The 26,136-nt window shown below is 43.2% G+C and overlaps 2 protein-coding genes across 2 annotated transcripts; one reads left to right on the top strand and one right to left on the bottom strand.

The window, feature by feature from the left end:
* Positions 1-97: 97 nt before the first annotated feature.
* LOC117443861 (hepatic and glial cell adhesion molecule-like) lies at positions 98-16,234 on the bottom strand. The gene is made up of 7 exons (XM_034079679.2): positions 16,108-16,234; positions 9,012-9,353; positions 6,859-7,140; positions 5,379-5,472; positions 4,145-4,224; positions 3,972-4,045; positions 98-2,198 (listed from the first exon to the last, which is right to left on the bottom strand). Exons 1-7 carry the CDS (start codon positions 16,184-16,186, stop codon positions 2,064-2,066), a joined length of 1,086 nt encoding a protein of 361 aa, XP_033935570.1. The 5' UTR covers positions 16,187-16,234; the 3' UTR covers positions 98-2,063.
* A 941-nt stretch (positions 16,235-17,175) lies between these two features.
* styxl1 (serine/threonine/tyrosine interacting-like 1) lies at positions 17,176-26,017 on the top strand (the record flags this gene model as incomplete). The annotated part of the gene is made up of 4 exons (XM_034079674.2): positions 17,176-17,419; positions 20,135-20,196; positions 24,787-24,886; positions 25,884-26,017. Coding segments are annotated over exons 1-4 (393 nt in total), but the record flags the coding sequence as incomplete, so codon positions are not given.
* Positions 26,018-26,136: the final 119 nt, after the last annotated feature.

Below are 26,136 nucleotides of genomic sequence, written 5' to 3'. Positions count from 1 at the left end.
ATCCTTTAGATATTAATTTAGTAGTTTTATCAATCTACAGTTCTCGACTTTACCAAACTTTTAAACTGCAAACATTTCAAATGCAGGACAACTTGTTAGTTTTTAATATTCGTTGATTTACACAAAGGGATTAGGCTCGATGTCTCCATCTTGGAAAGACAGAGAAGGCGAGAAACACGACAAGAATCATGAGAAATATCTCACAGTTTATTTAATTTGTATAAAAGTGAACCAACATGGCTTTGTTCTATATTTTCAATAAAATACTATTTTATCATCTGGTATAATTAAATAGGAATTTACGTTATTTCACAAAATATTACCAAGTCACTGCTGTGTGTCATTGCATCAACAGTACAGAACATACAGTTTCACACAAAACAGTCAAATATTAAAAAAATGCAACATTTCTGAGTATGATCCCTTTTTAACCAAGTTTAGATACATGTATGGTTTAACACAACAGTTGACAATAAAGCACAAAAGTATATTCATTTTACGGACCCCATTTCAGTTTTTTGCAGACTCCATTTCCCAAATAATATATATTTCCAGAAACCAACGACAACAGCGGTTAGTGGTAAACCCCAAAACGAGATTTTAAAGTCGTTTTAAACGTGTGTCTGATGTCACACTGCCTTATGACTTCTCTTCAGGATGTGCTTCCATCTTTCAAATAACTTCATTTTAAGTTACACTGTACTTTTGATGAAAAACTACTTATCACCATGCAATATTGTGGTGCAGAGGTGACATATTTGTGTTGGTCAGCATCTTCCTTGTTCCCTCGACAGAAAGCCAATGGGATTTTCTCTGTGGTGTTGATACATGATGATACTTACAAGTCTTTTTCAGCAGGATAATCTCCACATATTAACACCGCTTTATGATTTTTCAAATAAAAAGCTAATGTTGGGCTATAAAGGAACTACAGCACGGTCACATGACTTCACGTCACCACCGCTAAGCTAAAGGTGGCTAATGTTGGGCTATAAAGGAACTACAGCACGGTCACATGACTTCACGTCACCACCGCTAAGCTAAAGGAGGCTAATGTTGGGCTATAAAGGAACTACAGCACGGTCACATGACTTCACGTCACCACCGCTAATCTAAAGGTGGCTAATGTGGGGCTATAAAGGAACTACAGCACGGTCACATGACTTCACCACCGCTAAGCTAAAGGAGGCTAATGTTGGGCTATAAAGGAGCTACAGCTCAGTCACATGACTTCACCACCGCTAAGCTAAAGGTGGCTAATGTTGAGCTACAGAGGAACTACAGCTCAGTCACATGACTTCACGTCACCACCGCTAAGCTAAAGGTGGCTAATGTTGGGCTATAAAGGAACTACAGCTCAGTCACATGACTTCACCACCGCTAAGCTAAAGGTGGCTAATGTTGGGCTATAAAGGAACTACAGCTCAGTCACATGACTTCACCACCGCTAAGCTAAAGGTGGCTAATGTTGGGCTATAAAGGAACTACAGCACGGTCACATGACTTCACGTCACCACCGCTAAGCTAAAGGAGGCTAATGTTGGGCTATAAAGGAGCTACAGGACGGTCACATGACTTCACGTCTCCACCGCTAAGCTAAAGGAGGCTAATGTTGGGCTATGAAGGAACTACAGCACGGTCACATGACTTCACCACCGCTAAGCTAAAGGAGGCTAATGTTGGGCGTGATGACGTTTAGTCGTCTCATTTAGACACTTGTTAGCAACCTCTGTTTTTAAATTCCCCAGTGGGGTAATTACTTGTGCATTTCATAGAACAAAACATTGAAATCTCTTCAGCTTGTGTTAACCACAGACCTTATTTCAAAACCAAAAACACATTCAGAAAACCATTGACTTCAAGACAAGGGAGCAGGAAATGCCTACATCTTTGTTTTAGTACCTTTGACCTCGCACCACTCGATCACATTATATAGAGAAGCCTCAGGAACTGGGTTTGAGGTCCTTCCTGAGATCCAGGCAGATCTGCAGTAAAAAGCTTCTGGATTCAGGAGGTATCAGAAGGACACCTGCTGTTGTTCGGAGAGCTGAAACTGACGGGCTTCAGGTCGACCTGAGGGACGAGCGGGCAGGCGGGAGACAATCGTTGAGTTTTGGGGAACTGGTGTAGCATGGAGGGATGTCCGATTCAGGAGATCCAATACTGTTGTTGGAGGAGGAGTCATCGAGGGAAGGTTCCTGCAAAACAGGACGACTTCAGAGCAACAGAGGTGGGAGGAGTACTCAGATCGTGTACTTGAGTAACAGTAGAAGTACTCAGATCGTGTACTTGAGTAACAGTAGAAGTACTCAGATCGTGTACTTGAGTAACAGTAGAATTACTCAGGTCTTGTACTTGAGTAAAAGTAGAAGTACTCAGATCGTGTACTTGAGTAAAAGTAGAAGTACTCAGGTATTGTACTTGAGTAACAGTAGAAGTACTCAGGTCTTGTACTTGAGTAACAGTAGAAGTACTCAGATCTGGTACTTGAGTAAAAGTAGAAGTACTCAGGTCTTGTACTTGAGTAACAGTAGAAGTACTCAGATCTGGTACTTGAGTACAAGTAGAAGTACTCAGATATTGTACTTGAGTAAAAGTAGAAGTACTTAGATCTTGTACTTGAGTAAAAGTAGAAGTACTCAGATCTTGTACTTGAGTAACAGTAGAAGTACTCAGATCTTGTTCTTGAGTAAAAGTAGAAGTACTCAGGTCTTGTACTTGAGTAACAGTAGAAGTACTCAGATCTGGTACTTGAGTAAAAGTAGAAGTACTCAGGTCTTGTACTTGAGTAACAGTAGAAGTACTCAGATATTGACTTGAGTAACAGTAGAAGTACTCAGATATTGTACTTGAGTAAAAGTAGAAGTACTCAGATCTGGTACTTGAGTAAAAGTAGAAGTACTCAGATCTTGTACTTGAGTAAAAGTAGAAGTACTCAGATCTTGTACTTGAGTAAAAGTAGAAGTACTCAGATCTTATGCTTGAGTAAAAGTAGAAGTACTCAGATCTTATGCTTGAGTAAAAGTAGAAGTACTCAGATCTTGTACTTGAGTAAAAGTAGAAGTACCAGAGTGTATGAATACTCTGTCACAGTAAAAGTCCTGCATTCAAAATGTTCCTCAAGTGAAAGTAGAAAGTATTCTCATCTAAATATAGTGAAAGACGGTGAAAGTAGTCGTTGTGCAGATTGGTCCATTTCAGAATAATATATATATATGTTTTATAATGATTGATCATGAAAGTGTTCTCAGAGCTGGTGAAGGAGCAGCTAGTCTGAAGTACTTTGTAGACTGCAGGGTAGCTGGTGAAGGTGCAGCTAGTCTGAAGTACTTTGTAGACTGCAGGGTAGCTGGTGAAGGTGCAGCTAGTCTGAAGTACTTTGTAGACTGCAGGGTAGCTGGTGGAGGTGCAGCTAGTCTGAAGTACTTTGTAGACTGCAGGGTAGCTGGTGAAGGTGCAGCTAGTCTGAAGTACTTTGTAGACTGCAGGGTAGCTGGTGGAGGTGCAGCTAGTCTGAAGTACTTTGTAGACTGCAGGGTAGCTGGTGAAGGTGCAGCTAGTCTGAAGTACTTTGTAGACTGCAGGGTAGCTGGTGAAGGTGCAGCTAGTCTGAAGTACTTTGTAGACTGCAGGGTAGCTGGTGAAGGTGCAGCTAGTCTGAAGTACTTTGTAGACTGCAGGGTAGCTGGTGGAGGTGCAGCTAGTCTGAAGTACTTTGTAGACTGCAGGGTAGCTGGTGAAGGTGCAGCTAGTCTGAAGTACTTTGTAGACTGCAGGGTAGCTGGTGGATTTACTCCAAGTGGAACTAAAGTCTGATTCAACACCTGATTATATTTCATATCCTTCATCTGAGAAGTAACTAAAGGTATTAATACATGTAGTGGATGTACTTAGTTACTTCCCAATTCTGCTAACAATTATCTACCAGGTTCATTAAATGCATTTGTACTTTAGATCATCGAGAGGGTTACCTTCTGCTGCAGGACGTAAAGCGACGTCACGGCATTTATTCCATTACGCTCCGTCCTTTTGGGAAGCAAATCATCTGTGGCACAAAGTGGAGGGTCGTTCAGTACATTAGGTGTTGGGATTAAGCCTCTAGATGATATGATCACTTTATGTGAAAGATGTTACGGCACTATACCTGCGTGAGTGATTCGTAAGCAATCAGAGTAGTCGTTGTATCTGTAGACGGGGTTTCCAGCTGGGTGGTGGTTCCTTTTCCTATCGACATGATACCAAAGCATGATGTCATTAGCCGCGTTCACACTGCGGCACTTTTCCCACAAATGTTCATGCGAACTCTTTAGTGCTCATGAACTAAGTACAGATCGCGTTCACACCAGAAAAAGTCCCTGGGAGAGGATTAGGCAAATGAAGCCGCTGACGTCACTTCTTCTTCTTCTGCTTTGGGTTTACTGGCAGGCCGCAACCCACTTCACGGCGTATACTGCCGCCCGGAGTCCCCGGCCGGAAGTCCCCGGAGTTGGGGAAGGCTCCAGTAGAAGCTGCTGGGGGTCCCAGCAGCTTCTACTGAAGCCTTCCGAGTAAATCGCCAGAACGCCGACACCTCCTCATCTCCACCGCTCCCATGTTTTATTGTGTGTTGCCATAAGTTAGTCTCTCTGCGTTTCTGCGCTGGGCTAATGCTAATGCTAATAATGCTAATGCGAGGATAATAAAATGGCGGCTTCACAAAACTTTTTGGGAGTTTTACGGGGCGTGGTTTGCAATCCGCCCAGCCAATCAGGAATATAGCTCTTTTCTCAAAAAGAGCCGTCCCTGCTTTCTAGCAGGGACTTTCGAGGGGGTAAAAAGGTTCGCATGAACTACTTTTAGTACCGGCTCTTTTTGTTGTGAACGCGATCATGAACTAAGTTCGCATTAACCTTCGTGGGAAAAGTACCGCAGTGTGAACGCGGCTATAGTGTGATGATTTAAAACAGTCTTTAGCTTATCATGGCCGTACGCAAGCCGAGTGGTTTGCAAATTAAATCGACTTTTCAAGGAGTGATGAATGAATGAAAACTTTATTACAGACTCAGGGTCCAGACGACGGATTCGGAGTTGGTAGTAACTACATTTATGGAAAGGCAGCTGAAAATATCTAAAACTTCCATACAAATACATCGTTCGTGATTTAATGGGGGGGGGGGAAGAGTATCCTTTAAGTTCAGGGTTCACGTTATGTTAGATACAAATCCCACCAGTGTTTCCACTATAGTTATTTTAAGAGCACCCTGAGGAGATCTCGTGGCACGGTTAGCTGGTTTCCTGAGCCGAGCTAGCTGCCTCATCGCCATGGAAACGTTAGCACAAGATGAGATGCAGAAGAAGCTGCACGTGTACGATCCTTTCAGCTTCTGAGCAACTCTTACTTTTTGTTAGGCGTCCAGCAGGCACATATTGTGACCAACGTGATGAGGAGGAAGATGCCTCCAGTGGAGAGGATGATGTAGAGCGAGCTCCTTCCTGTTTGCAACATTACAGGGAACACACATTATAAACAGAAAAACAAGGCAGCGTGCCAGGCAGGATTTCACAGAACATTACTTGTTGAGTATTGATAACATATTGGAGTCTACATTTAAACCTGTTAAGAACCTTGACAGACACTTGGACTCAAACGCACGACTCAAAATAAAGTTTGTCGTTCAAAAGGTCTTTACTTTGGAGAAGTATAAAGTTCAAACTAAAATCACGTAGCAAGGCAAACTACAAACTAAATACACTTGACGATGATCACAAAGTACAACATCTCTTGGCGAGACAAGCTGGCTCTCTTAATGGCACAAGACGAACTGGCACAGGACAAAGGGAGACAGGACTATTTATCCATGAGGTGAGTGGGAACAGGTGGAAACAATCAGGGGCGGGGCAGACGCTGAGGGTGGCGGGAAAACACACAAAGGGAGGAAGTAAGGGGGGCTGAAATGAGAGACAAGAGTTAAAGGTGGGGTAGGTACGTTTCAGAAACCGGCTCGAGATACACGTTTTGTTATATTCCATGGAATGCTCTTAACATCCCGATAGCAATGAATATCTGAAGTGCTTTGACAACAAATCCATAAAAAAATGTCATCTATTGAAGCCGTGGAGCTGTAAAAAGTACCGGCTAAACGGACTGGATGGCCTACCTGCCTGTCAGCCTTCCATCGGGGCACACACTTATCTCGTGCCCTCATTGGTCATGTGCGCGTTCGTGTGTGTTGGAGGAGGGGCTCTGTGAGGAAGGGGCAGATTTTCTCCGGTTGTGTATTTTCAAATTCTAGCGATCTCGAGCCGGTTTCTCAAACTTACCTACCCCACCTTTAAGTACAAAATAAAACAGGAAGTGCGATGACAGGACTAGACAGGTGAACAAAAAGACTTGACTAAACATAAATCTAACCTGGGCTATGAACTAAGCGTGAAACAATAACCTGATTAACATGACATGAATAATTTAGCAGACATGACGGGATGTTACAAAACCACAGGTAATGTTGGCCACTTTAATTTCTAAAGACTTTGGGATGGATTACCATGAAATACATCCAGTGGCCTGGGAGTAGATTCCTATTACTTTGGTGATCCAATGTGTTGAGATTCATATTCCTGAATGAAATATTTCAACATCGATTGCCATAACATTTGAATTTATAATGAACTGTGATCAGAGCTGGTCGTTATCTGTCTTATTGAGCGTTTCCAATACTTTTAGGTATCACCGATTATTGTAAACAAACAAATCGAACTGAACACATCTTATTTGTGTCCGGTCGTATCGTCCAACAACACACACATCCCAGTAAGGTAACGTTGCATTCACTTAAACATGATTGGTATTGAATAGAAGCGTTATTAAATATAACTTACTGTAGACGGTCAGTTTGATGGGCAGGCTCGTCATGTTGCCCACAGGATTCTCCACCATGCAGATGTAGATATCGTCGTCCGCCATCAAGACTCGCATGATGGTCAGGAACTTCTGATCCGGAGACAACACGAACCGCGTCCTGTTGCTCAGCAGCTTCCCCCCTTTGAACCACCGGTATGCAGTCTTGGTGCCGTTATCATGGGAGCAGTTCAGGACCACGTTTTCACTGAGCTCCAGAACCGATGTCGTCTCCATGTGGATGAAGGGCCTGGATATAGACTCTGGATATAGGAGATACAATCATTTCCAACATGTAAACAGACAAAGAAAGAACAGTACTACGAGGCAGGATTTGTGGTTAGCGAGGAAACTTCACGGTTTCCAGTCCTACGAAGCTGGTTCACTTCTGGTCGGGGTGAAGAGCCATCGTAACTTCTTCTCCAGAGCAGGTTACGTTCAAGATAAGAGATCAACTCGAGTTAAAGCTCCGTCTACTGACCAATCAGAGCTCGGTGCCCAAAGTTTAAGACGATGAAGACACAAAGACGGCCTGCAATGAATTACCGACGATGCAACGTTTAAAGAAAATCACTGCAAATCTCGTACAATCGGACTATTATGAGATTTGTGGCAAGCTTACTTAAAAATCCTATAATGATCGACAACATTAACAATAAAGGATTCTATTCTGTTCTGACGTTAGTTACCGGAGAAATGCACTCGTAGCCGGACTGAAAATCCCTGGGTTGACTTCCCGAGTTGATGACCAACGTCGTAGGATCAAGTTTGTTAGGATTAGTTAAGCCAGGTTGAACTGACAGCAGGCCTCTGGTCCCTTTATTTGTTTTGATGCGATAAGTTTAGTAGCCTTGAGATAGTGAGTGGGAGTCTATAGTAAGACAGAGCCCATGTGAATCAGTCCCAAAAATGCTTATAAGTAGGGATGTCCCGATCACCTTTTTTTGCTCCCGATTCCGATCATTTGATTTTGACAATCTGCCGATACCGATTTTTCCCGATCCGATCTTTATGCAATGCATTAAGAGAGAAAAAAGGTAAAAGATAACAGGCTGGTCATCCAACGCGATGAATTCAGCTATCTTGGCTGTTATGTTTGTGGCCTTTTCTCTGTTCTGGGGCAGTTTCTCTTTCCTTTAGAAGTCTCTGAAAGTGTCGGTTGCTTCAGTGCCGTTACCTGAGTGGCCGCTGTGTACTCGTCGTGTTGTTGTTGGTGTTTGTTTCTCAGGTGGCGTATTAGATTGGTCGTGTTGAACGTAGCTCTGTTCTTTCCACCACGCGGAACCTCTGCCTTGCAAACATTGCATCTGGCTGTTACACTGCCTTCGCTTTCAATTTTATAATACTTCCAAACTCCTGACATTTTCTCTGTCCCGACTCCCGAGTCACCAGCTGAACGTAGCCTCTCGTTAGCTTGCTGCTGCTATTAGACACTGCGCCCACTCTGTTGCTTTGAGAGGAATAAGCAGGTCTATGAAAACAAGCCCAAAGGAAGCAACACATACATGATGTTGTGTGATTTTAAACCAAAACTAAGTCCTCAGGATGACTTTAAGACGTGAACATGGTCATTTTTTTTTTGTAACATTAAATAAAAATAAAAAAATGTATTAAAAAAAAAAAAAATAATCCCGATCCCCGATTTTTGGAAAATCACGTGATCGGATCGGGACATCTCTACTTATAAGATAAGATAAGAGGTACTTTATGGATGCTAAATTGGGACATTATTGCGTTGCAGCAGCATCAAAAACAACAAAACAAGGCATTGCACATGAGTAGAAATTAAACATCTCAAAACAGAATTAAAACAGAATTCAAAAGTAGAAAATAAACAGTAGACCGTGACGATAAAAAAATCGATATACTCTTGACTATAAAACACAATTGAAGGGCTTTAGACACAATCATCGTGAAGCCAAGTTCCTTGCATCTGTCTTCAAATGTCTCTTAGAAACTTGGTGAAATATTTATTATCAATAATGTCATTAGTAGCTCTTCCCCCCATAGCATCGATATAAAACTCTCTATCTGAGAAGTGGATGACCCTACTTTGCCACCACTGATATTATTGCTATTTCACCAGCCTGTTAATCGAGACTCTATTTGAATGTCTTTCGTCTCGTTTTCTTACCATCCACGGTCAGTGTGATGCTTCCCTCTCCAGTGAACGTATCGTCTGTGATAGAGATCTCCACGTCGTACGTCCCGTTGTCGGAGAGTCGGAGGTTGTGGAGGAGCAGAGTCCCGTTCTCAAACACCAGGATTCGGTCTCGATACTCCGGCCTCAGCGTCCCGATGATGTCGGTTCCTATCGACTGGACCACCGTGATGGACTTCTCCCTCTTCAGCTGCCACTTGATGACGGGCAGATCCAGACTGAAGCTGTTGTAGCAGACGGAGAGAACGGCTTCCCCCCCAACGGTGCCTCTGAGGAGGGTGTTAGGGATGCTCATATTCACCGCCGACACCCCACCTGCAGAGAGACAGAGGAAATAGGTCTGTGTATTAGATGTATCTTTCATGTCTAACCCGTATGCAGAGGTGGGAAGCAGCGGAGTAACATTTCTACTTCTCACATGTTGAACTCAAATACCTGTACTTTCTACTTCTTACATGTTGAACTCAAATACCTGTACTTTCTACTTCTCTCATGTTGAACACAAATACCTGTACTTTCTACTTCTTACATGTTGAACACAAATACCTGTACTTTCTACTTCTCACATGTTGAACTCAAATACCTGTACTTTCTACTTCTTACATGTTGAACTCAAATACCTGTACTTTCTACTTCTTACATGTTGAACTCAAATACCTGTACTTTCTACTTCTCTCATGTTGAACACAAATACCTGTACTTTCTACTTCTTACATGTTGAACACAAATACCTGTACTTTCTACTTCTTACACGTTGAACACAAATACCTGTACTTTCTACTTCTCACATGTTGAACTCAAATACCTGTACTTTCTACTTCTTACATGTTGAACTCAAATACCTGTACTTTCTACTTCTCACATGTTGAACTCAAATACCTGTACTTTCTACTTCTCACATGTTGAACTCAAATACCTGTACTTTCTACTTCTCTCATGTTGAACTCAAATACCTGTACTTTCTACTTCTTACATGATGAACACAAATACCTGTACTTTCTACTTCTTACATGTTGAACTCAAATACCTGTACTTTCTACTTCTTACATGTTGAACACAAATACCTGTACTTTCTACTTCTTACATGTTGAACTAAAATACCTGTACTTTCTACTTCTTACATGTTGAACACAAATACCTGTACTTTCTACTTCTCACATGTTGAACTCAAATACCTGTACTTTCTACTTCTCACATGTTGAACACAAGTACCTGTACTTTCTACTTCTTACATGTTGAACACAAATACCTGTACTTTCTACTTCTTACATGTTGAACTCAAATACCTGTACTTTCTACTTCTCACATGTTGAACACAAGTACCTGTACTTTCTACTTCTTACATGTTGAACACAAATACCTGTACTTTCTACTTCTCACATGTTGAACTCAAATACCTGTACTTTCTACTTCTCACATGTTGAACACAAGTACCTGTACTTTCTACTTCTTACATGTTGAACACAAATACCTGTACTTTCTACTTCTCACATGTTGAACTCAAATACCTGTACTTTCTACTTCTTACATGTTGAACTCAAATACCTGTACTTTCTACTTCTCACATGTTGAACTCAAATACCTGTACTTTCTACTTCTTACACGTTGAACACAAATACCTGTACTTTCTACTTCTCACATGTTGAACTCAAATACCTGTACTTTCTACTTCTCACATGTTGAACTCAAATACCTGTACTTTCTACTTCTTACATGTTGAACTCAAATACCTGTACTTTCTACTTCTCACATGTTGAACTCAAATACCTGTACTTTCTACTTCTCACATGTTGAACTCAAATACCTGTACTTTCTACTTCTCTCATGTTGAACTCAAATACCTGTACTTTCTACTTCTTACATGATGAACACAAATACCTGTACTTTCTACTTCTTACATATTGAACTCAAATACCTGTACTTTCTACTTCTTACATGTTGAACACAAATACCTGTACTTTCTACTTCTTACATGTTGAACTAAATACCTGTACTTTCTACTTCTTACATGTTGAACACAAATACCTGTACTTTCTACTTCTCACATGTTGAACTCAAATACCTGTACTTTCTACTTCTCACATGTTGAACACAAGTACCTGTACTTTCTACTTCTTACATGTTGAACCCAAATACCTGTACTTTCTACTTCTTACATGTTGAACTCAAATACCTGTACTTTCTACTTCTCTCATGTTGAACACAAATACCTGTACTTTCTACTTCTCTCATGTTGAACTCAAATACCTGTACTTTCTACTTCTTACATGTTGAACTCAAATACCTGTACTTTCTACTTCTCTCATGTTGAACACAAATACCTGTACTTTCTACTTCTCACATGTTGAACCCAAATACCTGTACTTTCTACTTCTCACATGTTGAACTCAAATACCTGTACTTTCTACTTCTCTCATGTTGAACACAAATACCTGTACTTTCTACTTCTCTCATGTTGAACTCAAATACCTGTACTTTCTACTTCTTACATGTTGAACACAAATACCTGTACTTTCTACTTCTTACATGTTGAACTCAAATACCTGTACTTTCTACTTCTTACATGTTGAACCCAAATACCTGTACTTTCTACTTCTCACATGTTGAACTCAAATACCTGTACTTTCTACTTCTCTCATGTTGAACACAAATACCTGTGCTTTCTACTTCTCTCATGTTGAACACAAATACCTGTACTTTCTACTTCTTACATGTTGAACACAAATACCTGTACTTTCTACTTCTTACATGTTGAACTCAAATACCTGTACTTTCTACTTCTTACATGTTGAACTCAAATACCTGTACTTTCTACTTCTTACATGTTGAACACAAATACCTGTACTTTCTACTTCTTACATGTTGAACTCAAATACCTGTACTTTCTACTTCTTACATGTTGAACCCAAATACCTGTACTTTCTACTTCTCACATGTTGAACTCAAATACCTGTACTTTCTACTTCTCTCATGTTGAACACAAATACCTGTGCTTTCTACTTCTCTCATGTTGAACTCAAATACCTGTACTTTCTACTTCTCTCATGTTGAACACAAATACCTGTACTTTCTACTTCTTACATGTTGAACACAAATACCTGTACTTTCTACTTCTCACATGTTGAACTCAAATACCTGTAGAAGTTTAGTCAGTACTTCTACTTTCACCAGAGTACTTTTAAACACGAGTATCTGTACTTCTACTTGAGTAAAGGATGTGTGTACTTGTTCCATCTCTGCCCAAATGCCATCTACATTTCAACTGCAGAGCAACGTCCTTCAGGATACATAGAGTTCTGTCTCATCTTCATCTTAAAGATACCAAATACAAAAGGTTATGGAGTAGGGGGAAAAAAGCAGCGTTTTAAGACTCAAGGCAGAGAAAATAGGTTCAGTATTAGATTTATTTTTAATGTCCACCGTATTGCAACTTCTCTCTTCTACAAGTTAAACGACAGCATCTATATCTCAGAGCAACTTCCCCCAGGATTGATAAAGTCCTGTCTTAAAGATAACGAGTGCAACAAGGTGAAGAATTAGGAGAAGGAAAGGCAGCGTCTTGAGACTCAAGGCAGTCAATAAAACCACACCGACAACATCCCCGAAGAGGCAAGTCCTGATGTCCTCCAACAACTATTACTAAGACGTGTCTGCCTTATAATCAAGTGCATTATGAAGTTTCAATATGTTCTGTCCCTTTTCCATATTCTTCTTGGCCCTGGAATGACTCGGAGCAGATGCCACCAACCTGTTTGTGAACTGTAACGAATGGAGGAGGTAAAATAACTTCGCAATCAGCCACTTTTAGGCCCTAATGATTTCCATTCACGTAACCAATACGCAATTTCGTTTTGCCATACTTATCAGTGCTAATGAACTCATAATAGCAATCGTTAGTACTGAAACACGTAACCTCAGACCCAGTATTACGCATTGCCACAAAGAAGACACACCACTCATCGCTGGCGTTGGACCGAAGTGAAGAACACTGTGGACAGAGGAATAATCACACTTGAACGACATACCGCCGTCTATTTCAAGATCTCTATTTAAAGCAACTTCTCAGCCCTCATGATTCCCATATGGGCAACAAGTCCCGCCTTTCCCGTTACGTAACCAATGGCAGTCGGGCGGTGAGAGTATGATTTCAACATCAGGGAAGTGTCTTCGTCTCGATCCGTCTGCGTTGTGTCTGGGTTAGATCTGTCTGTGGTTCCCTGTCGTTAGTTTCCCCGGTGTGTCTGATCACCCGATTGTGTGCACCTGGTGCCCCCGTGTGTTCTCCTCCCTCCTCACCTGTGTCTTGTTTGTGTGATTAGTCTTGTGTGTATTTAAGTTCTGGTTTTTCTGTCTGTCTTTGTCGGTTCGTCTCGTGTTGGTGACCGAGTTCACCGGTGAGTGTTCTGTTTCGTCTGAGTTAGTTTCATTATCCTTGAATTAAAGGTTTATCAGATTTATCTGCATCTGGGTCCGGCTTTCTTCACTCAACCGTGACAGGAAGTACTTTTTTAGATTTTGCCATACTTATAGATAGATAATAATAATAATACATTTTATTTCGAGGCGCCTTTCAGGACACCCAAGGTCGCCTTACAGTGCATTTAAAAGTTAAAACAGCTAAAACAAAAACGGAACACAAGTTAATCGAACCGACAATACAGCAGCATCAAAGCATAAAACAGGCCAGACAAGAGAGTGGAGTGACGAGTGAGAGGGGGGTCTGTGATGGCAGGCTGAATGTGTGTTAGAGTGAGGAGGCCAGTTTAAACCGGTGGTATCTGAATGTCGTGATGGAGTCAGACTGTTCGATGTGTGGAGGCAGAGAGTTCCAGAGCCTGGGCGCGGTGCAGCTCAAAGCCCTGGCTCCCATGGTGCTAAGGCGGGAGGTGGGGACAGTCAGGAGTCCGGCTGAGGACGAGCGCAGGGAGCGGGGGGGGGGGGTATTCCTGGAGGAGGTTTGAGAGAGAGGTGGGGGTGAGGTTGTTGAGGGCTTTGTATGGAAGCAGAAGGTTTGTGTGGTCAATCCGGTGCTGAACAGGGAGCCAGTGAAGCTGGATGAGGACGGGGGCGATGCGGTCAGACGACTTGGTACAGGTTGTCATTGTACAGGTACAACGACATTACAATAAACTCAAGGTGCCAACACGCAACAACAAGACACTATAAAAATAATAAATGGGACTTAAAATAGACATGATAGGGAATATGTACATAAATAAATAATAAATGAAATGTCACGATTCCCCTCGTATTGCACGGAAGGCTTATATCATTTAAATATTAAATATCAAATATATGAGTGTTACTGAACTCATAATATCAATTCAATGCGTACATTCAGACACAGTATTACGTTCTGCATTGGACCTCAGTAAAGTACATTGCGTTCAGTGGAATAATCCAACATGAACGTTATTTCTTGGACATACCGCTGTGTATTCACAGATCGCAGGCTAAATGTGAAAGCTGATCGTTATTCGATGTGGGCACTGTCGTGTCAAATTATCATATAATAATTCAAAACATACTCTGACTGCCTTTTACTCTGCTAATATGTATGTTTAGTCTTGTATGTTTTTAACAGAGACGTTTGTTAAGGGTTTACATTTCAGAGGGCAAAGGAAGTAGAAGCTGGATTTAAAAATGGTTGAAGGACTGGGAGGTTTCATGATGGGGATGTTTAGACGATGCCTACGAGACTTGTGGGACCATTTGGCTATAGTTTGACTGTGAGCTGTGTTCTGGGGGCACAACTTCTCTCTCCTCTGAGGATGAGGTAGATTAGATTACTTGATTGTCATTACGTAATGCAGACAGAGTGTACCGCAATGAAGAGGGTCTGTACCAGAGTGCAAACAGTCACTTATAGACACATCTATCAGCAGTCTGTACACAATAAATGCACTATGCAAATATACAAGTAAGTATATAGATGTAACATGTATAAATACAAATATATCCCCTGAGGCGAGAGTAGGCGAGGTTTTCCTACATTTCGACTTCACTTTCTTTATTACTTTATTAAATATAACAGAAGACAAACGTTGTCCCTGAATCACGGATCAGTTTCTCTTCGGAGCTTCCTCCGCAGGCACCACGCCCGTCTCCTCTGGACACTGAGCAGCGTCACGTGTCACCAGCTGTCATTCCTCGGGATGGGCCAACAACGGCGCGGATTGTTTCTGCAGATCTCCTTCTTGCCAGTTCATGAAAACAATCCAGATGCAATGCTAGCGCTGCAGACACAGAGCAGCGCAGTGACGACACACATCCACAGCTGGGAATAAATCAAACCACTTTCTGGAGAAACAATACTGTATTACCGCACGAGGCTACAAGCGCCCACGCAGTCTAATGCCACCCAAGTCCCCAGCAACACATAACACCTTTGTGATCGTTCTGCAGTGTCTTCACTTCCACGGACATTACATAATGTTACTATAACACAAGAGGAAGTATGCAGATCCTCTGCTTCGCTTATAGGCACAAAGTAGACAAAGTATTAAACAGAAGAATTCAGAAAAAACACCCAATAAACGAATAATGTTCAGAATAAGTTAGAACAATGTTTGGCTATATTAATAAACGGTCGTCTAGTAAACATCAGGTTTTATAAACACTTTTGAGTTTTTCTGTGCATAAATGTCTTTCATTGAAGTCAGGGTTAGGGTTAGGAAACACGTAGTATAGCAGACAACTCTATATTTAACTCAAAAGTACAATATTTGAGTACTTATTTTCATCTCACCCTGCAGAACATCCCCCAAAACATCTGGTAAGACATTTTGTGAAAGCGTTTGCATGTTTCATTTATATTTCATTTGAATATACAACTATAAAACCGTACCTGAATGTCTGACGATATGAAATGCTGTTGTTTACTCTACCGGGAGGACCCTCTGGTTGTTTCATAAGCCCTCAAAATCAAACCTGCACTTTGTATTTTCTTTATTCCCGTATACTGACACCATCACGTATCAGCTGTAATTTATTTGCTGCATCAGAAACACGGTCGTTCAGGTGCAGTGCACAGACACGTGACTGTGAAGGGAAAGGAGCTGTTGCATACCTGAGGTGTAGGAACCGAGACCCAGGAGCAATACAATCCAGGGGATGGTTTGAGTTGTTGCAGCAGCCTCCGTCTTCATCTTGCTCTCGGTCTTGTGTTGCTGTCAGCGCAGCAGCATGACCTGAGACTGACGGAGAACACAGGCCTTCTTTCAGCCTCGATCAGAACATGCTGTTCTCAGCGGGAACAAACGCCTGTGTGTGGACGTTTGCTTAGACAGCTCCATGTTCCTAATGTTACAACAACTCATATGTTTCCAATTCTATTGCAAAGTAAATACTGTTTTAATGTTATTATAGTTTTCTTTAAATAGTTTTCTATCTGTGTTTTTAATTCTTGTTTTACTTTTATGTCTGCACCACGACATCAAGTCAAACTCCTCGTACTGCACGTGTCAACTGGTGATCAACCTGATTCTGATGTTAATACACACAACAAAAACACTGTTGGCGTCAACAACAACAATTGGGTTGAAACAAACACGACACATGTGATTTTTTAAATTGAAATGAAAGGGATTGTAATTATTTTTGCAAACTTTAGTTTATTTATTTACAATGTACAGTGAGCATTGTAAAACATTACTGTAAATGTACACAATACATTTCACAGCGTATCTGAAGTTAATGTATTCCTTGACCGTCTGAAATAGATAAATCTAATGTGTATCTCCCAACATGACAACCTTTTAGAATAAAAAAGTTAACATACTAAATAGGCCAAATGCTAAAACCATGAATTAGGATATATCAAATATAAATAACGTAACTAACTAAAGGTATTACATACAGTGGAGTCAAAGTACGTCATGCACCTCTGAACTGTATGGAGTAGAAGTACACAGTAGCATCAAATGGAAATACTCAAGTAAAGTACAAATCCCTATAGTACAGTACTTGAGTAAATCTACTTAATTACTTCCCTCCTCTGATTATATGACTTTAAAACATTTCAACCGAGTGATTTAAAGTCATAAAAGGTGTGCCTGTGACTTTAAGAAGACTTCATCGCCGACAACCAATCAGGGAAGACGCAGAGTTGCTTAGTAACAGACGTAAACAGACAGTGTTCTTTCCTTGTTGCTATGCAGCTCGGGTGCAGATGTTGTGTTTGACTCGCAGCTTCAGTGAGTTGTAGTAGTTGTAGTAGTTGTTGTTGTTGTTGTTGTGTTGTGTTGTGTTGTGTTGTTATCTGCTCCTGGTTGACTCTCCTCTCATGGCGGAGATAAAGCCCTGTGAGCCCTCGGTGCTCTACAACCTGCTGAACAGGAGCGGCGCGAGGCTGGCGGAGATCAACTACCTCTGTCTGATCGGTAAGAGACAGAGATGGAGAAGTACACACACATCCTTACTCGTGTTTAAAAATACTCTGGTGAAAGTAGAAGTACTGACTAAACTTCTTTACTCAAGTCAAAGTAAAGATCGGCTTTGAAATGGACTTCAGTAAAAAGTACCCATAACTAGCAGCTGTTTTAAAGAGTACCTGACCTCCCTTTATATTAATAGAACAATAATGTCATTGTTAGCTAATGAATGTTTCCATGCTGAACAACGGCTACATGACAACGTTTCCATTGGTCCCTCTTCTTTAGAGAAGACCAGAAAGTGATGGATACACGGATCGTGTTCCAACCAATAGGCACGCAGTCACTCTAACGAATAATGACCACGCACCAACACACATTCAGACTAAAGGAACCAGCTGTTTGGGAAATGAGAGAAGTAGAAAGTACAGGTATTTGTGTTCAACATGAGAGAAGTAGAAAGTACAGGTATTTGAGTTCAAAGTGTAAGAAGTAGAAAGTACAGGTATTTGAGTTCAACATGTAAGAAGTAGAAAGTACAGGTATTTGGGTTCAACATGTCAGAAGTAGAAAGTACAGGTATTTGAGTTCAACATGAGAGAAGTAGAAAGTACAGGTATTTGAGTTCAACATGTGAGAAGTAGAAAGTACAGGTATTTGTGTTCAACATGAGAGAAGTAGAAAGTACAGGTATTTGAGTTCAAAGTGTAAGAAGTAGAAAGTACAGGTATTTGAGTTCAACATGTAAGAAGTAGAAAGTACAGGTATTTGTGTTCAACATGAGAGAAGTAGAAAGTACAGGTATTTGAGTTCAAAGTGTAAGAAGTAGAAAGTACAGGTATTTGAGTTCAACATGTAAGAAGTAGAAAGTACAGGTATTTGGGTTCAACATGTCAGAAGTAGAAAGTACAGGTATTTGAGTTCAACATGAGAGAAGTAGAAAGTACAGGTATTTGAGTTCAACATGTGAGAAGTAGAAAGTACAGGTATTTGAGTTCAGCATGTAAGAAGTAGAAAGTACAGGTATTTGAGTTCAACATGTAAGAAGTAGAAAGTACAGGTATTTGGGTTCAACATGTAAGAAGTAGAAAGTACAGGTATTTGAGTTCAACATGTAAGAAGTAGAAAGTACAGGTATTTGAGTTCAACATGAGAGAAGTAGAAAGTACAGGTATTTGAGTTCAACATGTGAGAAGTAGAAAGTACAGGTATTTGAGTTCAACATGTGAGAAGTAGAAAGTACAGGTATTTGTGTTCAACATGAGAGAAGTAGAAAGTACAGGTATTTGAGTTCAACATGTAAGAAGTAGAAAGTACAGGTATTTGAGTTCAGCATGTAAGAAGTAGAAAATACAGGTATTTGGGTTCAACATGTAAGAAGTAGAAAGTACAGGTATTTGTGTTCAACATGAGAGAAGTAGAAAGTACAGGTATTTGAGTTCAACATGTAAGAAGTAGAAAGTACAGGTATTTGAGTTCAACATGTAAGAAGTAGAAAGTACAGGTATTTGTGTTCAACATGAGAGAAGTAGAAAGTACAGGTATTTGAGTTCAGCATGTAAGAAGTAGAAAGTACAGGTATTTGAGTTCAACATGAGAGAAGTAGAAAGTACAGGTATTTGAGTTCAACATGTAAGAAGTAGAAAGTACAGGTATTTGTGTTCAACATGAGAGAAGTAGAAAGTACAGGTATTTGAGTTCAACATGTAAGAAGTAGAAAATACAGGTATTTGGGTTCAACATGTAAGAAGTAGAAAGTACAGGTATTTGTGTTCAACATGAGAGAAGTAGAAAGTACAGGTATTTGAGTTCAAAGTGTAAGAAGTAGAAAGTACAGGTATTTGAGTTCAACATGTAAGAAGTAGAAAGTACAGGTATTTGGGTTCAACATGTAAGAAGTAGAAAGTACAGGTATTTGTGTTCAACATGTAAGAAGTAGAAAGTACAGGTATTTGGGTTCAACATGTGAGAAGTAGAAAGTACAGGTATTTGTGTTCAACATGTAGGAAGTAGAAAGTACAGGTATTTGTGTTCAACATGTAAGAAGTAGAAAGTACAGGTATTTGGGTTCAACATGTAAGAAGTAGAAAGTACAGGTATTTGAGTTCAACATGTAAGAAGTAGAAAGTACAGGTATTTGTGTTCAACATGTAGGAAGTAGAAAGTACAGGTATTTGTGTTCAACATGTAAGAAGTAGAAAGTACAGGTATTTGAGTTCAACATGTAAGAAGTAGAAAGTACATTTACCCAAGTACTGTACTTTTAATTTGAAGGTACTTGTACTTCACTTGAGTATTTCTATGTTATGCTACTTCGTACTTTCTACTACATTTCAGGTAAATTACGTACTTTTTACTCCACTACATTTGTTAAACAGCTTTAGCTAAATTAACTAAGTGCATCTCTAGAAATGTAACTTAGTGGACTAACTCTTAAGGTGTGTCACGGTCTGTCTGTGTATTTTCTCTGTTCATCTCCTGTGCGTGTGTGTGTGTGTGTGTGTGTGTGTGTGTGTGTGTGTGTGTGTGTGTGTGTGTGTGTGTGTGTGTGTGTGTGTGTGTGTGTGTGTGTGTGTGTGTGTGTGTGTGCGTGCGTGTGTGTGCGTGTGCATGTGTGCGTGTGTGTGTGTGTTCTACTGGTGCCCTAAGGGAAGTATTGGCGACCACAATGTGAGTTGGGTTTCGTTCTCTGGCTGTCGCTCACTTCTTTATGTCTCTTTCTAGATGCTCGTGAAACCCAAGACTACAGAACAAGTCACATCATAACAGCCAAGCCTGTCAAAGCGGTACGGAGGTCATGTGGTCAAGGTCAAAGCGGTACGGAGGTCATGTGGTCAAAGCGGTACGGAGGTCATGTGGTCAAAGCGGTACGGAGGCCATGTGGTCAAAGTGGTACGGAGGTCATGTGGTCAAAGCGGTACGGAGGTCATGTGGTCAAAGCGGTACGGAAGTCATGTGGTCATGTGGTACCGCTTTGACCGCATGGCCTCCGTACCGCTTTGACCACATGGCCTCCGTACCGCTTTGACCACATGACCTCCGACTAGGTCATGTGGTCAAAGCGGTACGGAGGTCATGTGGTCAAAGCGGTACGGAGGCCATGCGGTCAAAGCGGTACGGAGGCCATGTGACGGAGGCCATGCGGTCAAAGCGGTACGGACGTCATGCGGTCAAAGCGGTACGGAGGCCATGTGGTCAAAGCTGTACGGGGGCCATGTGGTCAAAGCGGTACGGAGGCCATGCGGTCAAAGCGGTACGGAGGCCATGCGGTCAAAGCGGTACGGAGGCCATGTGGTCAAAGCGGTACGGAGGCCATGTGGTCAAAGCGGTACGGAGACCATGCGGTCAAAGCGGTACGGAGGCCATGCGGTCAAAGCGGTACGGAGGCCATGCGGTCAAAGCGGTACGGAGGCCATGCGGTCAAAGCGGTACGGAGGCCATGCGGTCAAAGCGGTACGGAGGCCATGTGGTCAAAGCGGTACGGAGGTCATGCGGTCAAAGCGGTACGGAGGCCATGCGGTCAAAGCGGTACGGAGGTCATGTGACGGAGGCCATGCGGTCAAAGCGGTACGGAGGTCATGCGGTCAAAGCGGTACGGAGGCCATGTGGTTAAAGCGGTACGGAGGCCATGTGGTCAAAGCGGTACGGAGGTCATGCGGTCAAAGCGGTACGGAGGCCATGCGGTCAAAGCGGTACGGAGGCCATGTGGTCAAAGCGGTACGGAGACCATGCGGTCAAAGCGGTACGGAGGCCATGCGGTCAAAGCGGTACGGAGGCCATGCGGTCAAAGCGGTACGGAGGTCATGCGGTCAAAGCGGTACGGAGGCCATGCGGTCAAAGCGGTACGGAGGCCATGCGGTCAAAGCGGTACGGAGGCCATGCGGTCAAAGCGGTACGGAGGCCATGCGGTCAAAGCGGTACGGAGGTCATGCGGTCAAAGCGGTACGGAGGCCATGTGGTCAAAGCGGTACGGAGCAGGGTTTCCGTTAGCTGGTAATTACCGGTTTTTAGCTGGTAAAATTGAATAAAAACCGGTAAATTCAAAACCTGATGGTCAAAATGTCCGATGCTCCGATCGATCGGCCGCCGGTCATTATCAGCCGATATTCACTCTTAATAGTTTGATCGGTGCTCTCTATAAAGGCCGATCAGGAGAGCTGGATTTGATCGATATGGACATAAACGCGAGTGAAGTGTAACCGGACCGAGAGAGAGATCAGATCAGCTGCTCCATGATCACCTGAAGCCCCGCCCACTGTTTAGCGCGCTGCATGAGAAACTGACGGGCTGTCAGGAGAGAGAGGGAGGGAGAGGGGAATCCGTTTCTCCCGTGTTATTATTCAAAGTTCATTTAAACTTTTGAATAATGTACTTCATCTACTACAAGTAGTTTGTTTGAATGTAATAATTATGTTGTTCGTTGTTTGTGGAATCATTTATTGAAAAATTAATCTGAATTTTTCGATCTGTTACGATTATAAACTGAAGCAATATAAAAATGAGCCCCGTGAACTGAGTTTTAAACATCAGCATATCTGGTCCTAGTTTGGTAATTACCTGCTAACGGAAACTCTGCTACACAACTCTTATTCTTCTTATTATTATTATTGAAACATGACCGGAAGTTTCAGATTTGTCCGGTAAAATAAATTCTGTTCGGACATTTGACCGGCGACAAAAAAATCTTAGCGGAAACCCTGGTACGGAGGTCATGTGGTCAAAGCGGTACGGAGCGGTACAGAGGTCATGTGGTCAAAGCGGTACGGAGGCCATGCGGTCAAAGCGGTACGGAGGTCATGTGGTCAAAGCGGTACGGAGGCCATGTGGTCAAAGCGGTACGGAGGCCATGTGGTCAAAGCGGTACGGAGGTCATGTGGTCAAAGCAGTACGGAGGCCATGCGGTCAAAGCGGTACGGAGGTCATGTGACGGAGGCCATGTGGTCAAAGCGGTACGGAGGCCATGCGGTCAAAGCGGTACGGAGGTCATGTGGTCAAAGCGGTACGGAGGCCATGCGGCCAAAGCGGTACGGAGGTCATGTGGTCAAAGCGGTACGGAGGCCATGTGGTCAAAGCGGTACGGAGGTCATGTGACGGAGGCCATGTGGTCAAAGCGGTACGGAGGTCATGTGACGGAGGCCATGTGGTCAAAGCGGTACGGAGGTCATGTGGTCAAAGCGGTACGGAGGCCATGTGGTCAAAGCGGTACGGAGGTCATGTGACGGAGGCCATGCGGTCAAAGCGGTACGGAGGCCATGCGGTCAAAGCGGTACGGAGGTCATGCGGTCAAAGCGGTACGGAGGCCATGCGGTCAAAGCGGTACGGAGGCCATGCGGTCAAAGCGGTACGGAGGCCATGCGGTCAAAGCGGTACGGAGGCCATGCGGTCAAAGCGGTACGGAGGCCATGCGGTCAAAGCGGTACGGAGGCCATGTGGTCAAAGCGGTAGGGAGGTCATGCGGTCAAAGCGGTACGGAGGCCATGCGGTCAAAGCGGTACGGAGGTCATGCGGTCAAAGCGGTACGGAGGCCATGTGGTCAAAGCGGTACGGAGGCCATGTGGTCAAAGCAGTACGGAGGCCATGCGGTCAAAGCGGTACGGAGGTCATGTGACGGAGGCCATGTGGTCAAAGCGGTACGGAGGCCATGCGGTCAAAGCGGTACGGAGGTCATGTGGTCAAAGCGGTACGGAGGCCATGCGGCCAAAGCGGTACGGAGGTCATGTGGTCAAAGCGGTACGGAGGCCATGTGGTCAAAGCGGTACGGAGGCCATGCGGTCAAAGCGGTACGGAGGCCATGTGGTCAAAGCGGTACGGAGGTCATGTGACGGAGGCCATGTGGTCAAAGTGGTACGGAGGTCATGTGGTCAAAGCGGTACAGAGATCATGCGGTCAAAGCGGTACGGAGGCCATGTGGTCAAAGCGGTACGGAGGCCATGTGGTCAAAGCGGTACGGAGGTCATGTGACGGAGGCCATGTGGTCAAAGCGGTACGGAGGTCATGTGGTCAAAGCGGTACGGAGGCCATGTGGTCAAAGCGGTACGGAGGTCATGTGACGGAGGCCATGCGGTCAAAGCGGTACGGAGGCCATGCGGTCAAAGCGGTACGGAGGCCATGTGGTCAAAGCGGTACGGAGGTCATGCGGTCAAAGCGGTACGGAGGCCATGCGGTCAAAGCGGGACGGAGGCCATGCGGTCAAAGCGGTACGGAGGCCATGCGGTCAAAGCGGTACGGAGGCCATGCGGTCAAAGCGGTACGGAGGCCATGCGGTCAAAGCGGTAGGGAGGTCATGCGGTCAAAGCGGTACGGAGGCCATGCGGTCAAAGCGGTACGGAGGCCATGCGGTCAAAGCGGTACGGAGGCCATGTGGTCAAAGCGGTAGGGAGGTCATGCGGTCAAAGCGGTACGGAGGCCATGTGGTCAAAGCGGTACGGAGGCCATGCGGTCAAAGCGGTACGGAGGCCATGCGGTCAAAGCGGTACGGAGGCCATGCGGTCAAAGCGGTACGGAGGCCATGCGGTCAAAGCGGTAGGGAGGTCATGCGGTCAAAGCGGTACGGAGGCCATGCGGTCAAAGCGGTACGGAGGCCATGCGGTCAAAGCGGTACGGAGGCCATGCGGTCAAAGCGGTACGGAGGCCATGCGGTAAACCTGTGCCGGCACGATGGAAGTAATGACCAGGCCTTTTAGACAGCAGGAAGAAAGACGCGTTAAGATTGTGCAGCACTTTAAAAGAGACTCTAATGTTAAGAGATAAATACAAACGTGTTGTATTCCTGATTAGAGGAACACGTGTTGTTTATTGATTGCTTTTGTCTTATCTTGATCCCACTTTCAGACATTCTTTCCGGACGAAGCCTCAGATTGCTCATGTGGAATATGAAGGGGATATTTCAGGCTGGTTCTGTTCATGAGTTAAGTCGCTGCGGGCCAACGCAATGGACCGCGGGCCGCAGCTTGGAAACCCCAGATACAAAAACAAACAAACTTCTTGTTGTGTTGCTGAAATAAATATATTGTCTGATCTCGAGTTGTAAGTCATGCGCGTCAGTCTCATCCTTTAGTTTATTTAAGCAGACCTTTGTGCCATGAACGTGCACATGTCTGTTTGCAGCTAATATTGAGCATAGGACCGTGTCACACTGTAAAAGGTCCAAAGGTATCGTGCTGTGTAAACTAAAAGGAAGAGTACACAACCAGTGAGATTCTGTTATTCTTCAGACACACATTCTCCTGGCTCTTATAATGTTGTACGACCATATAATAACGTCTTCAATCAGCAGTGTGTGTGTTTCTGTTTTGTTACATGTTGTTATGTGTGGAGCGTCTACGGATCCACGGCAGCTTGGTTTGGTGGTAATACCTGACTTCCTGTGTGTGCAGGATTCAGAAGGCGCGTTCCTGCTGCCCGAGGCTCTGGAGGTGGACAGCATGCAGCACGTGGTCGTCTACGACAGCAACACCAGCTCCGTGCAGGAAGACAGTGAGGAACTGAACAGGACTAGGGTCTGCTAAATAGAAGCCCCCCCCCCCCCAAATCACCACGTGTTTCATTTCATAATAATCGCCGTCTTGATGTCCATTATCCCGACAGACGGATGATTTGTCACATCATACTGCTTTTCAATTATTAAATGTACCTTATAATCAGAGAACAATGATATCTTTAAAAACTACAACTCCTATTATATCAGCCGTGCAGTGATGCAAAACGACGCCATATTTGTAGTTTCTTCTTGGAAGGCAAAGAGGTGTTGTGAAGAGGGGTTTTAAAGCATATCTACCGATTAGATCCAATGTGAAAGTCAGCCGAATGACTGTTGGTACTGCACGGAGACGTGTTGTGGAAGAGAGGTCAAAGATGTTGTTTAGTAACATGCATCTGAACAAAGTTCTGTTATCGTGAAACAAAAGTCAAAAAGAAATGCACTTAAACCAGGGGTGTCAAACTCAAATTCATTGCGGGCCACATTAGCATTAAGGTTGCACTCAAAGGGCCGGTTGTAACTTTAAGACTATATAAAAATACATATATGAATATTTAATATATATAAAATAATGTATTATATTACATTATTGCGTCTGCATTGGATTATTATCGGATAGGGTAATAACTTCATAATTAACTACGTCTGAAAGCAGATGTCTAGGGAAAATAATTGCAAGTCTCTTCAGTGAGAATGTCACAAAATGATTTAAAAAGAAAAGCCACATTCTGAAAAAAAAGTCAAAAAATAAATAAAATAAGTGACATTTAAAAAAAAAAGTCAAATTCTGAGATGCATTGTGGGACATGTAGTTTATTGGCAACGTGCTTCTGTAAAGTAGCATGTAAGCCATAACTGAAAAGCAAAAGTGGTAATTATGCATAAAGATATCCTCCGTGTGTGATGTGTTGTTGTAGGACATTGTTAGATTGTTGATGTTGTCGCATGAAGCAGCGTTATTGATGTTTATCTCATGTTGTTGTTTACCTGCAGGTCGAGCGCTGCTCTGCGCTCGAGTTCTCTCTGAAGTCTCTCTCTCTCCGGTGCTCGTGGTGATCGGAGGCTTTCAGAGGTTCTCCGCTCTGTACCCCTACCTGAGGACGGAGAAGATCATGTACACCGTCACGGTGAGACACACACACACACACACACACACACACAGACACACACACACACACACACACGCACACACACACACACACACATACGCACACACACACGCTAACACACACACACACCCACACAC

The sequence above is a fragment of the Pseudochaenichthys georgianus genome, unplaced genomic scaffold, assembly GCF_902827115.2.
Source record: "Pseudochaenichthys georgianus unplaced genomic scaffold, fPseGeo1.2 scaffold_691_arrow_ctg1, whole genome shotgun sequence".
Lineage (NCBI taxonomy): Eukaryota > Metazoa > Chordata > Actinopteri > Perciformes > Channichthyidae > Pseudochaenichthys > Pseudochaenichthys georgianus.
The sequence above is the reverse complement of the archived record's forward strand: the minus strand, read 5'-3'. Positions and strand labels throughout refer to the sequence as shown.

Excerpts from the sequence above, each read along its gene's own strand:
- LOC117443861 (XM_034079679.2), bottom strand. The coding sequence starts at position 16,186 with ATGAAGACGGAGGCTGCTGCAACAACTCAAACCATCCCCTGGATTGTA. Across the intron at positions 7,141-9,011 it reads CATCACACTGACCGTGGATG|AGTCTATATCCAGGCCCTTC; the intron begins GTAAGAAAACGA and ends TCCTATATCCAG. Across the intron at positions 4,225-5,378 it reads TGCTGGACGCCTAACAAAAA|GAAAAGGAACCACCACCCAG; the intron begins GTAAGAGTTGCT and ends TCATGTCGATAG.